This window comes from Sphaeramia orbicularis, chromosome 24 (assembly GCF_902148855.1).
Source record: "Sphaeramia orbicularis chromosome 24, fSphaOr1.1, whole genome shotgun sequence".
NCBI lineage: Eukaryota > Metazoa > Chordata > Actinopteri > Kurtiformes > Apogonidae > Sphaeramia > Sphaeramia orbicularis.
This window is the reverse complement of record NC_043979.1, coordinates 45,611,143-45,627,983: the sequence shown is the minus strand read 5'-3', so window position 1 is coordinate 45,627,983 and position 16,841 is coordinate 45,611,143. Positions and strand designations below refer to the sequence as shown.

The window sequence follows — 16,841 nt, the reverse complement described above, 5'->3', positions numbered from 1 at the left end:
GATAAGATAAGAGATAAGATAAGATAAGATAAGATAAGAGATAAGATAAGATAAGAGATAAGATAAGGTCAGATAAGATAAGATAAGATAAGAGATAAGATAAGATAAGATAAGATAAGATAAGAGATAAGATAAGATAAGAGATAAGATAAGATGAAGTAAGGTAAGGTCAGATAAGATAAGATAAGAGATAAGATAAGATAAGGTAAGGTAAGATCAGATAATGTCAGATAAGATAAGATGAAGTAAGGTAAGATCAGATAAGATAAGATAAGGTAAGGTCAGATATGATAAGATAAGATAAGATAAGATAAGATAAGATAAGATAAGATAAGATAAGATAAGATAAGATAAGATAAAAGATAACATAAGATGAAGTAAGGTCAGATCAGGTCAGATAAGATAAAAGATAAGATAAGATGAAGTAAGGAAAGGTCAGATAAGATAAGATAAGAAAAGATAAGATAAGATAAGATAAGATAAGATAAGATAAGATAAGATAAGATAAGATAAGATAAGATAAGATAAGATAAGGTAAGGTAAGGTAAGGTCAGATAAGGTCAGATAAGATAAGATAAAAGATAAGATAAGATGAAGTAAGGTAAGATCAGGTCAGATAAGATAAGATAAGATAAGATAAGATAAAATAAGATAAGATAAGATAAGGTAAGGTAAGGTAAGGTCAGATAAGGTCAGATAAGATAAGATAAAAGATAAGATAAGATGAAGTAAGGTAAGATCAGGTCAGATAAGATAAGATAAGATAAGATAAGATAAGATAAGATAAGATAAGGTAAGGTAAGGTAAGGTAAGGTCAGATAAGGTCAGATAAGATAAGATAAAAGATAAGATAAGATGAAGTAAGGTAAGATCAGGTCAGATAAGATAAGATAAGATAAGATAAAAATAATAATTTTGTACCCTAACTAACCATCTACTTTCTTCACATCTCACTGAGGAAAAAAAAAGATGTTTCTAAACTATATGGACAAAAGTATTGGGACACATCACATCTACAGATGTAAGATGTCCTGTTCATGAGGATTTGAGACAAAAACATCAATAATTCCTATTTATTTACCTTTATTTAGAGGTAGAACATTTAAAATCATAGTCATGGATAAAAAAAAAATCCAAAAGTCTAAACCATCTCTGAGTCATTTTAGAAGCAAATATAACAATTTAAACCAAACTGACCAATGCAATGATATTTATCCCAAAATAAAACCCTATTCTGACGTTTATCATGCTTGTTTTGTAGAAGAAACACCTGAATTCAACATGTCCCAATACTTTTATCCATATAGTGTATATTCAAGATAATTTGAGCAGTCAAGCATTAATCTTGATTTTGTGATGTGTGATGTGTTGAACTAATCTGACATAAACTCCTGTCTATTACTACCTATTATTACGAAAACTGATAAATACGGTTACACAGTAATCAGATAAATAGCATCTAAAACCAGAAGATAAAACAAATGCTCCTGCAGGATTCTGTTGGGCTTCTGTAAAATGGCTGACAGTCTGGTTTTGACCAACTCTATATGTAAAGTGTCATGAGATAACTTTTGTCATGATTTGGTGCTAAATAAATAAAATTTGATTGATTGATTGACAAATGAAAGTCACACACGTGTATTAACCCTTTCATGCATGAATTATGAGAACCTTAGTCAATATTTTTTTTTGAGTGTTTTTGTTCCTCTTTAGGCATGAAAAAAACAATACAAATTATTATTTTTTTTTTTATGAACCTATTTTTCATGGAGTCACAAAAATGTCCACTCAGCTGGACACCATTCATTTAATTTTTGAAGCAAAGGAACATGTATTTAAAATTCATCATCAGAAAGTGATATACTGTGTGAAAACTGTGACATAAAAACATTTTTGATGCCGCTAATTGCTAAATTGCTACTGTTTTCTCACATTTTACCATACTCTAATATTAGTTAATACTCATTTCATGGAGATAATATCCTCCTGAGACCCAGGAATTTGACAGTTTTAGCTTTTTTTTTTACATTAAAAAATTGTCTTGATTGGAAACTGCATAATGCAACAGTTTTTTTCAGATACATTTTTAAAATAATTTTTAATTATTGATTGATTTTTTTAATGGAATGTTCTTTGTAATGCACAGCATTTTTGAGTAAAACTGTCAAACTTTTGTCCCCTACAGAGGACAAAATGCATTGCTGGGTCTCAGGAGGATATGCAAAAAAAAAAAAAAAAATTGTTTCAGAAAACTATTAATTACAGGCTAATAACAATTAGCAACTGATTTCTACTAAAACATGTTAGTGCAGATCAGGTTTATCATGAGCAGCAAAGTTACAGTAATTGTATGAACTGCAGTGTTTGGGAGGATGCATAAACGTCCACTGTGCTGGCTGATAGGGAACTAAAACAATAAAACCCATGAATATACAAATGAACAGCTGTGGAATAGGTGTCCACTGTAGTGACCACTGTGCATGAAAGGGTTAAAAACCAATGTAATGATATTCATCCCATAATATAAAACTATATTCTAACATTAGTTTTTATTGTTTTGTATCCCAGACCCATGTTAGAAAAGAAACACCTGAATTCAACATGTCCACATACTTTTGTCCACATATAAATGAATGAATGAATGAATGAATGAATGAATGAATGAATTTATTTTGGTTTTACATCAATCATTGTACTCAGTGCATCAATTGTAATAAACATAAAAACCAAAAAAGGAATAGGCTAGAAACAAAAGCTTATTTTTTGCCTATCCTTTTCAGCTAATACACTGTTTACATCAACTTAAATGTGTACAGCATCGAGCATTCACACCATAATAATAACAAATAAAGAAATAAAAAAAGTCAACAACAAAAACACATCGACCATCTCAATTCAATATTTCTGAATAATTTAAACTTAAAGTACTCTTTTTTTTTTTCCAACTATATTTGTTGAACATTTTCAAAGAACACAACAGACATTATATCAATTTGTAACAGTCAATGCACAATCAAGAATGACATATCTGACTGTCAACACCCATCCCTTCCCACCCACCCAACCCACAGGCCAAAAAATAAATAAATAAATAAAAAATAAGGAAAAACATAAAAGGAAATCAAAAACAGAAACCATAAATAATGATAAAGGAACTCAAATCATTAAAAAAAAGATAGTATAGTATAGTATAGTACACAGAAGTACTCTTTTTTATTATTATTATTATTATTTTTTTTTAAACTTCGCCAAACATGTGGATAACTTAAGTGCATCATAACCCCTTTAGCCCTATCGTCCCGCGCGCGGGACTAAAAAATGATATTAATATTCATCTACTATAAAAATAGAATAAATCAGGACAATGGATGTTTTTTTCAACTTTAGCTCAAAGTTTAGACCCTAATGTTAATAAAAGTACATCAAAAGTGTATTTTAGTGCAAACTTTAATGTTCAAACATGATTTTTAATCTTTGTGGGGTGAAATATACGCTATTAAAAATATCCGACACGAACAATTAATTTGTGCATATCATCGTCTATCCAGCCGAAAAAAAACCAAAAAAAAAACAGGCGAGGATAAAAAATTCTAATTTCTCTTTTAGTTTGTTCCACTTTACTCAGACAGAGTAATAGATACAATATTTTAGACAATGGGACTAGAGTCTGTGAGGTCTGTAAATGTCCACAGACACCAAGAACATCCATATGAACCTTATTATTGTGAAGGAATTCTTCATTTACTTTGGGTTTGTCTGTTTAGGCGTTTTTCCCTGAAAATATGGTCAGGGTTAAACAGGATAAGGTCCATCCCATAATTTCACCCCCACATTCCCAGTTCATCTAGACTTCACATCAGCCCCCACTCTAGTCCACTCACACATATCCAAATCTCTGAAATTCGAATTACTCTTTCTTAATTCCAAGAAACCACGCCTGATCTTTGCAACAATACTATTTTTATCCTTCATGTTCCATATGCCTATTTAGAAACAATTCTTTATACCTCTTTTAAAATACATTTATGTTTGTGCTTATAGTACAATGTATGTATGTTTGTCCACATACCATACCATACCATACCATACACCATACCATACCATACACCATACCATACCATACCATACCATACCATACCATACACCATACCATACCATACACCATACCATACCATACCATACACCATACCATACCATAAACCATACCATACCATACCATACCATACACCATACCATACCATACACCATACCATACCATACCATACCATACCATAAACCATACCATACCATACCATACCATACACCATACCATACCATACACCATACCATACCATAAACCATACCATACCATACACCATACCATACCATACCATACCATACCATACCATACACCATACCATACCATACCATACCATACCATACCATAAACCATACCATACCATACCATACACCATACACCATACCATACCATAAACCATACCATACCATACCATACCATACCATACCATACCATACCATACCATACCATACCATAAACCATACCATACCATACCATACCATACCATACCATACCATACTAAACCATACCATACCATACCATAAACCATACCATACCATACCATACCATACCATACCATACCATACCATACCATACTAAACCATACCACACCATAAACCATACCATACCATACCATACCATAAACCATACCATACCATACCAACGTTATTTATAAAGCACTTGAAGAACTTCATAGCTGGCCAAAGTGCCGTACACCAAACATAAAACAAGGGATTAAATAAGTAAATAAAACTAGTGAACACACAGGGTGTTAAGTGGGCTAAGAACAACAAAATACAACCATCATAAAAACAAAGACAAATTAAAATCTGTTAAAAACAGCATAAAAAAACCAGACATGTCACTCACTGATTAAAAGCTAATGAGAAAAAGTACGTTTTTAGATGTGATTTAAAGACAGGTGCAGACTGAGCCTGTCTAACAACTAAGGGCAACTGGTTCCACTACATAGTTTGTATACTGTGACATATATTCAGATGTAAACAGATGGATGCTTTTTTGGATCCAATCTACTATTACTGAATCATTTGTTTTAGTTTTGTGCTGACAGAGCCTTCACTCTCCTTTTCTGGTTCTGTCTTATAAGGAAATGACCTCATTCTGTCGATGTTTGTCTTTTTTTTTTTTTTTTTTTTTTATCTGATCCATTTATTAGATCAGTTTATAAAAAAAACTGCTGCCCGATCATAATGATAAGGTGATTACCGCTTTAGATATTAGGAACTGTCACTCAGCTCATTTTATCTTCCTTTCTTCTCAGCTGTTCAGTCTACATGACATGTCAACACAAAACACACACACACACACACACACACACATACACACTGGTCTAATACAGCCTGGACCAGATTGCTACAATAGCGTCATAAATTGTAATGGCCAGACTGGCCTTGATTAAACACCGTCTTATCTGCAGCTCGTGTGCTTTCTGAATAAACACTGGTGTGTGTACGTGAACAAACACTGAACATGTGGTGAGTCTCAGAGCCGCTCAAACACACACACACACACACACACACACACACACACACACACACATTCATCCTAAAGGTCAAACGATGGAAGGGGAGGGGTCACAGCAAATACTGAGGTGTAAATACTTCATTAGGAACCAGTCAGTGTGTGAACGGAGGATCCAAAACAGGTCATCACCAACAATAGAAGACTGTACGAGATCATCTTACAAATATTCAAAATGATCAGAATCCAGATTCAGTTCAATTTGATCATATTTGGGACAAATGGATCAAGTTTGTATCCTGTAGCTGCCCAGAAAGTGTATCACTCCTCTAAAAAGGTCCTCTTTTTTATAATCTCCCTGTATTTTTTCTTTGTTTGATGTTTTTCTGCATAAACATGTAATCTTCAAAGAACCCAGAGGTATTGTAACGCTATGAATGTTTTTAAGTGAGAAATACTCAAACTGTAAGCACCCAGTTCATATGTTCCGTTTTTTTTTTGCACGTTTATATGTATACAATAAGAAATACCAAAAGGCTCTATTAGATAACATATGTATGAATGGTAATGTTGAAGATATTTTGTCACCTTTTTCAACAAGAACAAAAGAAAAGAAAGAAAAAAACAGGTCATCACTAATGCACTATGTGGACAAAAGTATGTGGACATGTTGAATTCAGGTGTTTCTTTTCTAACGGGGTCTGGGATACAAAACAATAATGAAAAATGTCCGAATATAGTTTTGTATTATGGGATAGTATCAGTGCAACACTGCAAGAAACATACAACAACAGAAAAAAAGACCCGTACAATTAACAAAGTAGCTATTGACACAGTACTGTGGCACAAAATATGGGTTTGTCTATCACCACCGAGCCAATCAGCGCCCTTGTTCTATGATGTGTAGACTGGTAACCTGTCCCCCTGCTGACACAGACCTGTGGTGATACAGCTGGCCTTAGATAGCAAATAGGTCCGAGTTAAGGACAGTGGAGAATTAGTTCAGTAGGTAAACCTTTGGACTGAAGACCAAGGTTTGATTCCCAGTCAAAGCACTAATTTCTTCTGAAAGTTTTCAGTTGGGGGAGGGGGGGGGGCAGCGTAAGGTGCTGGTAGGTAAATCCACTATTGATATAAATCAGCCACTGGGTCAACATTCAGACTGTGGAATCTGCCGTATCTAACATGTAGCTCCGCCCACCTCCTCCAGCCTCAATCTCACTGACTGCACAGAGCAAAGAACACCATAAAACAACATACAGAGTATTTACAACAATAATTGCTATTCTATACAATAATAATTTGTCATTTCTTCAGTTGCGACAGTATTGTGGTAGTAAAATGCACAGAAGAATGAACTAAAGTATACTTCATATATGAGCACAGTACTGTGGCAACAAGAGGAGAATGAGTAAAAAAAAGAGGATAATGAGTTCATGGAACCGCATCCATAACTGGCTCTGGTACAAATGCTAACATTTGATTGGCTCTGTGGTACTAGACAAACCCACATTTCACAGTACTGTGGCAGTGTCACTGGCAGTAGACACTGCCTAAAATTAAATTAAATGAAGAGAAGTCAAAAACACATGATGAAATGTTCATTTAAGGCTGATGGTTGTTGGACTTTAAGGCCTGAAGTGTCTGTTTTTGATCATCTGTTTGATTTCCTTCTTCTGGGTGTTGTGGGTCTGGGGTCCACACAGGGTCCTTCCACCTGATCCGGATGCTGTTGGACGAATACATCCTACTGGCTCTGGAAACCCAGTTCAACAACGACAAAGAGCAGGATCTGCAGAACCTCCTGGACAAGTACATGAAGAACGCAGGTACTGGACTGGACAGCACACGAGCACACAACATGTTCACAATGTGTTTACAACATGTGTACATGTTTACAACATGTTCACAACATGTTCACAACGTGTTTACAACATGTTTACATGTTTACAACATGTTCACAACATGTTTACAATGTGTTTACAACATGTTTACAACATGTTCACAACATGTTTACAATGTGTTTACAACATGTTTACATGTTTACAACATGTTCACAACATGTTTACAATGTGTTTACAACATGTTTACAACAGCAGCAGAATGAGCTCAGATGTTCATGTTCTTGGAAATAAATACAGAGAAATCCTTAAATTTCCAAGGTGATTTTATTCAGTGACAGAACCAGTACAGATGTAAATATACACTGAAGACATTAACAGTGAAGGATGTCCAACTGGTTTTAGTTCAGGATCACATACAGACCAGTATGATCCCAGATGGGTGGGACTAGTGGTCTAATATTTGCATATTGGAGCCTTTGGTGGGCCGTATGTTTGACCCCCTGTACCAAGGTTATTATTGTTAACGATAACTGACGAAATGACGAAAACTAGAATTGAAAAAACATTTTCGTTAACGGAAGTAAATAAAAAGTGTAGTTAAAAGAAAAAATGATAACTAACTGAAACTGTATTGTGTGTTTACAAAACTAACTAAAACAAAAAAAATTATGGATAAAATTCCCTTAGTTTTCGTCTTTGTCAACGTCAGATTGATACGAAAGCGATTTATTTCACTCTAGCAATTTTCTCTGCAGGCACCATATGATATTTAAAGGTCCGTCACTTGTGGTTTCCGGTCGTCTTCTGGTCCCCACTCTACCTGGAAACATGGAGACTAAAGTTGGGAGAAAGCAGCAGAGTCCTGTCTGGGATTTATTTGAATACGACGACAGAGAAGAAGAGAAAAGATATAATAAAACTAAAACTAATACTAGAACTAAACCAAAACTAAGCATTTAGAAAAAAACGAAAAATAACTAAAACTTGCAAACCTGCTCTAAAAACTAATTAAAATGAGCTGAATTAGAGAAAAAAAAGTCAAACCTAAATAAAACTAAACTGTAGTGAAAAATCCAAAACTCTTAGAGCCTTGGTCTGTACTAACACATGGAATGGGACTCAATCGCAGCTGCTTTACTGAGTTTCTTTCGTCCAAACATCTGTTGGTTTCTGTTTTTTTCAGATGCCAGTAAAGCCGCCTTCATGGCCTCGCCCAGTTCCTGCTTCCTGGCCAATCGCAACAAGGCCGGCGCTGCCACCGACCAATCAGTGAAGAACGAGTCTCTGGGAGAACACGCCTACATGTCTCTGTCCACCAATCAGCAGCAAAGTCTGGAGGCCGGTACCGGGGTCTACCAGGGGTCCGACCCAGCAGGGTTCACCATCACAGGTAAGACCTCCCACTGGTCCGGTGGATTACAGAGGCCACGCCCCTTTGGTCGGTTCAGATCAGTTTAATCCAATGAAGTCGAAGCATCAGACGATGACGATAAACAGACGACAAACTGCAATTTACAGCACTTCCATTCTCCTCCTCCCCCTCCTCTTCGTCCTCCTTTCCCTCCTCTTCTTCCTCTCCCTCTTCTTCTCCTCCTCCTCTTCCTCCCCCTCCTCTTTCACTTCTTCTTCCTCTTCCTCATACTCCTTCACTTCCTTCACCCCTTCCTCCCCCTCCCCTTCCTCCCCCCCCCCCCCTTCTTCATCATCCTCCTTTCCCTCCTCCTCTTCTTCCTCTTTGACCCCCCCTTCTTCCTCTTCCTCCCCCCTCTTCCTCCTCTACCTCCTCATCTTCCTTCTCTACCTCCTCCTTTCCCTCCTCCTCTTTTTCCTCTCCTCCTCCTCTTCCTCCTCCTCCTCTTCCACCTCCTCCTCTCCTTCCTCTTCCTCATACTCCTCCTCTTCCTTCACCTCCTCCTCTTCGTCCTTCTTCTCCTCCTCCTCTTCCTCCTCCTCCTTTTCCTCCTCTACCTCCTCCTCTTCCTCCTCCTCTTCTTCATCCCCCTCTTCCTCCCCTTCTTCATCATCCTCCTTTCCCTCCTCCTCTTCTTCCTCTTTGACCTCCCTTTTTCCTCTTCCTCCTCCACCTCTTCCTCCTCTTCTTTCTCCTCCTCCTCCCCCTCTTCCTCTCCCTCTTCCTCCTCCTCGTCCTCCCCCTCCTCCCCCTCTTTGTCATCCTCCTTTCCCTCCTCCTCTTCTTCCTCTTTGACCCCCCCTTCCTCCTTCTTCCTCCTCCTCCTCTTCCTCCTCCACCTCCTCCTCCTCTTCTTCCTTCTCTTCTTTCTCCTCCTCCTCCCCCTCTTCTTCTTCCTCCTCTTCTTCTTCCTCTTCTTTCTCCTCCTCCTCCCCCTCCTCCCCCTCCTCCTCCACCTCCTCCTGTCTCAGGGGCTCAGGTGGACTTCTCCCAGGTCAGCGGACCCCTCATGACTCCGCCCATCTCTCCGGCGGCGCTGGTTCACCGAGGCTCCGTCATCAACCAGGGTCCGATGGCAGGACGACCCCTGACTTCCTCCTCCTCCTCCTCTTCCTCCTCCACCTCCTCCTCTTCCTCCTGCCTGTCTTCTCTCAGTGCCTTGACCCAGCCCAGCCCCTGCTCCTCGTACCCGGAGACCCTGTACCACTGCTTACCTCAGACCAGCTCCGCCTACTTCCCTCCGGTCAGCGCATCCTCCACCTCCAACTACCAAACTGGTCTCAGGTCAGCTCTTCAGTCGTTCACTACTGTTATTGTATCCAAATGTTGAAATTACACACATTATTTACAGTTTCTGCCTCAATGAACACCAAGTATACTGAAAATTCTGGACATTCCACATTTTTTTAATCTATAATAGGGATGGAACGATTACCGGTACAACGATAAACCGTGGTAAAATTACAGACAGTTAGTATTACCGTTTAAATTCTAATTATCATGATAACTGTGTTTGATTACCGCACTTTTCCGGAGAAAACGCCTCTGTAAAGATCTGCTTTTATGGCAAATATTTGAGTATAGTTTTAATTTATTACAATTTTGATTTTATATACTTCATATTTGGAACTAATATTCACTTTTAAAGTCTTTGAAAAGGTTCGTTAAGCATCTGTGTGTTATTTATGCAATAAATTATAAACATTTTTCAAATCGGATTTTATACATATATTTTTTGTGTGTTTTCTGGCCTTTTATGTTTTTATAATAGGTTAAAGTGAAAAAAATAATAGGCAGATGAGATAGATGAAATTGTGTGAAAAAAAAGATCCCAAACATGGGTATAGTAAACATTTGTTTATATAGTATATAAAGGCAAAATCAAAAGGACTGAAAAACGGACAAAATAGCCTCAGACCACTAAGGGTTAATATTTGAATGTTTCTGCAACAGAAAGTGCATTGTGCCAATTATTTATTTATTTATTTATTTTCAAAATACCACTTGGTTAAATTATTTCAGTGTGTGTATTAGTACTTTTTGAACATTTTGAGCACTATTTCAATAATACCGCAATAATAATGATAACTGTGATAATTTTGGTCACAGTAACCATGATATGAAATTTTTATTTTTATTTATCTTATCTTACCTTATCTTATCTTGTTTTGTCTTGTCTTGTCTTGTCTTGTCTTGTCTTGTCTTGTCTTGTCTTATCTTATCTTATCTTAAAACCCTGATGTGACCTCACCTGTCTGAAGTTCTGCTGTCTTTGTCCAGACCTCAGACCCAGACCCAGTGTCTGTCCTCAGTCCAGTCCCAGGCCTCCTCGTTGGGGTACCCCCTCTCTCGTTACCCCTCCTTCAACGACCAGCATCTGACCAAAGACATCTTCTACGGTCATCACCACCCGTCTCTTCATCACTCCTCCTCCTCCTCCTCCTCTAACTGCCTGACCCCTTACGGCTCTGTGGTCCGGTCCACATCCAGCTACGGCTCCGCCTCAGATCCGGTTCAGGCTGATCAGGGCCTGGACCCTCAGATCCTGGACTCAGCAGAGGGTTTTGGCTTCGTCGGGGCTGGACTGAACCCTCCAGGGGGTGGGTGTCAGGGGTCGTACTCTGCAGCAGCGCACGGTGGCGGTAAGGACGCTTCAGGAAATAAACCAGACCGGGGCCAGGTATTAGTCCAGGTTAACGACAAAATACAGAATTAAAAGGAAAAAAAAAACAACAAGTATTTCTATTTGATTTAATAGTTCTGCTCTGATGGGCTCACTTCTCTGATAAACACAAATACAGGTCAATCTGGATATATATTGACTATTTAACTCTTTTCAAAACACTATTATTATTATTATTATTTCAAATGGACATGGACTTTAATGTAGTTTTGTTTGCATTATTCAACATCTTAAAACACTGTTTGTTTTACTTACTGTAGTATCACCAGCTGTTAGTTTCTGCAAATAAATTCCCTAAATTATAATATTTTGGGAGGAATTTAAGGCAAATATTGCATCATCTCAATACAAATGTTCATTTTACTTAAACACACATATATAAATAGTTGAACATTATGAATATTATGTATGTCCTGCAGCATATGTTAGAATTCTTAAGAAAACCAGTCCTTATATTATAATATTATGACATCAGTGTGCTCTTTACATCCACCTTTTTACACTTTCATAAACTTATAACTGAAAACTGAGAAAACTAAAGCCAAGATACAAGTATGATATCTCACTGGAAACACAACATCTTCTACTGTCTTCAACTGTATTTTTTTTGACATATGGCTAAAACAGAACCTACATTAACATGACTCATTAACATTTTTTTTTTGCTCGAAAATATGTCAAATTTGAGTAACAATAACTAGGATATTCTTTATGCCAGATAAAATTACATCACAATACATATCAAACATATCATATCACAATATAAAAACTTTTAAAAGCTACAGTGTTTTGCAAAAAATATATATAAATCGTCAAAAATACACAAAAGATATGATTATTTTTGAGGATGACACAGAACTCTTGGCATCGCAACAAAGTGAGACATCTGTCCACAGCTCATTCATAGATGATCTTTGGCCTCCTCCGGCCAAAAAACCTAAAAGCAACATGATTGGCTGAAAACCTGAATGATTGACATCTAATATAACGAATGAGCGCTTGTTCTGCTATGAGGCGTAGAAACTGGACAAAGCCCATTGGTCTACCAAAGGGGGGCGCTTGATGAACTTTACAGATTGTCCTAGAATAGAAGCTGAACTACAAAAGGTGAGCGTGCCGCCATTTTGCAGGTGAAAAGGTGAGAAAATCGAACACTACCCAGTAACTTTCAAAATGGCCGGCGGGAAATCGGAGTTCGTCATGGATTTTATTTTTATGAAGCAATTAGCGAGAAGGCAGCAATATTTTTTCACATGGAATGCTTTTGTTGAAGAAAATTCGGATTTTTCTAAACTGTGGACCCTTATGGACAAAAAGAATACGCATAATCCCGAATAGACACATTTTCTGACTTAATGAGGCTCCGTGAGGTAAGAATCACAGGTGTTTTTCTATTTTACCCTGTTAGCTTTGCTGGTAAATTCGAGTTAATTGTCCTTTAATGGTCATGATTTTGATAAAATTACCCATATAGTGAAATTATGGAGAACCTAACCTTTTTTACTTATGTGCAGGATGCCTATATTGACACAGACATTGTATTTATCACTTAAACATTGTGGTGGGTGGACTTTTGGTTTAGGGGTTGTCGGTGACTCTGTGGGTGTTCAGGGTCTTTTCTGGTTCTTTTACATTTTTATTTTAATCATTTTTTCTGCTGCTCACACAAACTTTATCCACTCAGAAAATGAAAAACTGCATCAACGGTTTGAACAAAAAGTGTCAATCAAGAACCAGGGCCTGGCCACACCCATCACAGGCCCCGCCCCCTCTCTCTGATTGACTATAAAAAAAAAAAACAACAACCTTTATTGTAACTTTAACATACTTTTATTAAATTAGACTGTAAACATTCACGTTTCACCAACACACTAACGCATCAACATGCCAACAGGTCAGATTCTTCACACATTAACCTTTCACTTTAAAAAAAAATTTTTTTTAATAGGTTTTTAAATCACTTTAATATGTGTCATTTTTGTGTCATTGTTATTCATATATTTATGTCTTATTTTAACCCTTTCATGCATGAATTATGAGAACCTTAGTCAAGATATTTTTCCTGAGTGTTTTTTATTCCCCTTTAAGTATGAAAAAAACAATGCAATCAAGTTTTTTTTTTTTTTTTTTTTTTACCTCTGCCAAGGAACGGCGGAGGTTATGTTGGCATCGAGGTTTGTCTGTTTGTTACCAAGATAACTCAAAAGTTGATGGATGGATCTGGATGAAATTTTCAGGAAAAGTTGATACTGGCACAAGGAACAAATGATTACATTTTGGTGGTGATGAGGTGGGGGTCTGATCTGCCTTGGCGGAGGTCTGCGCTCTCCAAGTGCTATTCTAGTTTTTTTTTTTTTTTTTCAAAGGAGTTACAAAAATGTCCACTTAGCCGGACGCCATGCATTTAATTTTTGAAGCAAAGAAACATACATTTAAAACGTAATATCAGAAAGTGATATGGAAAACTATCCAATTAAAACATTTTTAATGCTGCTAATTAGATGTTTTCCCACATTTTAACATACTCTAATACTAGTTATTGTTTCACTTCATGGAGATAATGTGTAAAACAAAGACAAAAAAACTGTTGTGTTTGTTGATTTACACTAACACATGTCACTGCAGATCAGGTTTATCAAGAACAGCATAGTTACAGTAACGGTATGAATTACACTGTTTGGGATGGTACATAAGTGTCCACTGTTATATGGCTGATATGGAACTAAAACAACAAAACCCATGAATATACAAGAGAACAACTGTAAAATAGCTCTAATGACGTTAATTGTCTTCTGTTAATGTAATTATACTTTTCTTTTTTGTTTTGTTCAGACAAAAGACCTGCTTGATGTTACTGTAGAGCAGGTAACATCTAAAAACTATACCTTGTCTGAACAAAAAAAAAAGGAAAGTATAATTAGCTTCGAATAGCTGTCCACTGTAGTGACCACTAAGCATGAAAGGGTTAACATAATGACACTCTTCTGCATCTGGTTAATTATTTGAAGTATCTTTATATTTAGCTTAATTCTAAACTATTAAAACACATTAACCATTAACGATAGTTTTACTCAAAATGCTGTCTGCCATCGTACTCAACCCATTATAGTTTACTGCCATGTCCGTCAGAATTCATCTAGTTCTACATATTATTTGTAAAGTCCTGTATCTGTAATATTTTCACCATAATTTTGGGAATAAAAAGCCAAAACTGGGTTTAAGAGTTAAACATTTAAGATTCAGGGAAACTTTCTGTGATCATTTAATGTACATATACCTGGCAAAAATATATTTGTTGAATTTTCATGATGACAGATGAGTCATTATTATTGCTCTGTCAAAATAAAGAAAATGTACATTACTTTACATCAAAATTATGCCGGATTAATGTTGACTTAATACAATACTGTAAAAGTCAGTGCTCAAACTACATGTGAATTATTAACATGTCATTGAAAACCCAAACTTTCCTCCTCCTGCAGGTTACTATGGCAACAGCAGCTACCTGGACAGCCAGCGGATGACGTCACTGGTCGACCAACACGTGTCCGTCATCAGCAGCGTCGGCAGTCTGCGTCCTTTCCCTTCGACGTACTCCGAAGTCCATGACCCGCTGAACATCCTGGACGAACCGGGACGGAAAACGAGCGCAGGGTTTTTCACAGAGGCTGAAACTGCAGCAGGTGAGAAACAAAGTGGTTTATGGATGAAAGGAGGAGGAGGGGTGATGTTTGGATCTGAACCAAAGACATGAGGAGATCCACTAGGACCCCAGATAAGGGTCCCTGTCTCTTATTTAAATCTTTTTGTTTGGCATGGATGGGTGTTGACCTCTACACCCTGTAGCAAGGCTTCGATTCCATGGCAACAGCTCAGTTAGGATGTGATGGTCATGGCCAAACTTTAGTCTGGTTTAACCATCAAATAGTTTGGTTTTACCATCTTTTAGATTTGTTTTTGCCAAATGTTTGATTATCTTTTAGTTTTAGTGTCTTTTTTTTGCTGGTTTTACCAACTTCTAGTCTGTTTGAACATATTTGAACTTTTACCATGTTTTAGTTTAGATGTGCCTGTCACTCTGGAACAGGGTCAGTCTGGACTCCTCAGACCATTGATCCATAACTTGTTGCTGATGAAACATATTAATCACTGCAGTAATGATTCAATGGAAGGTTTTGAACTGTTCACGGAGTTAAATCCAGGTTGTGACCGTATCTTCACAGTTTCATCTTCCTGTTTTATTTTATGCTCCTAACTGGGGGTTTAGACTTCCATCTACTATAGGTAACACAGTATTGATTATTGATTATAGTTTAACTCAGTAGTGTTAGGAAAACAGGAGGAGCAGAATTTTACAAAAGCAAAAGTGGGACTTTTAACAAAATGTACAAAGTGTTTCACAGTGAAAGCATGAGCAGATAAAAGAACGATAAAAGAAATCCATAAAAGTTCATTAAATAAACATAAAAAAAGATAAATAGCACAAAAAGTCTGATAAACGAAGGAAATGTAGATTCTGGGATTTACCTTCCTGAGACCCAGGAAAGTGAAAGTTTTTGCTTTTTTACATTAAATAATTGCCTTGATTGGAAATGGCATAATGCAACAGTTTATTCAGATTTATTTTATCAGATTTTTATTTTATTTTTTTAAAGTAAAGGTGTAAAACTCATTGAAATGCATTCCTGGGTCTTAGGAGGATTTGATAATGAAATGAGGTAAATCATTTCTGTTACTGTATCACTTTTTTTTTAAAACCCTTCATATGTTCTATATAGTCATCTGTTATAGAGTTAAGACTGTAAGAAATGTGCATATGTGAAACAGTTAAAGCATCATTTCCCTGGCTCCGCCCTCAGATCACCCGCTGCCGTCGTCAGGCTCTGCCCCCTGCATGTTCGGCGTTTCCTCTCTGTTCACGTCGCAGGATGTCCTCATGTCGCAGCAGCGCGTGGCGTCCTCGTCGGAGGTTCACGACCTGGTGTCGTCGCTCCCTCCCATCAACACCGTCTTCATGGGCGCCGGAGGAGTCCAGTGACGGCGAAGACACGCCCCCTCCCATGTATGTATGAGCACAGTAGAACCAGGACTAGTGACGCCCGCAGGACCCTCCCCACAAAGGCAGATGAATCGGAGTAAATATATTTATTATGTTGTTTATATGGATTATTAATTTAACACATATTCTCTGCATCATAACCTTTTCAGTTGTGGAGTCGGATATTTATTTGTAGATGATGCTGAGGGCTTCCGCTTGTTCTTTGTGCAGATAAAGTGGTGTTTTCTGACGGTTTAAAGCATTTTACACACCGGCCAGAGGAATACTAAGTCTGTTAAGTACTGCTAATGTCAGGAAGTAACTTG

At 37.2% G+C, this 16,841-nt stretch overlaps 1 protein-coding gene across 1 annotated transcript in view; it reads left to right on the top strand.

Annotated features, from left to right (window-relative positions):
- The window catches only part of rfx6 (regulatory factor X, 6), a 38,877-nt gene extending 22,362 nt beyond the window's left edge, over window positions 1-16,515 (top strand). The window contains exons 15-20 of the mRNA XM_030128857.1: window positions 7,246-7,368; window positions 8,567-8,773; window positions 9,766-10,078; window positions 11,075-11,433; window positions 14,960-15,172; window positions 16,337-16,515. Coding sequence (XP_029984717.1) covers window positions 7,246-7,368; window positions 8,567-8,773; window positions 9,766-10,078; window positions 11,075-11,433; window positions 14,960-15,172; window positions 16,337-16,515 — 1,394 coding nt within the window. The remainder of the gene's footprint in view (window positions 1-7,245; window positions 7,369-8,566; window positions 8,774-9,765; window positions 10,079-11,074; window positions 11,434-14,959; window positions 15,173-16,336) is intronic.
- The last annotated feature ends 326 nt before the right edge of the window (window positions 16,516-16,841 follow it).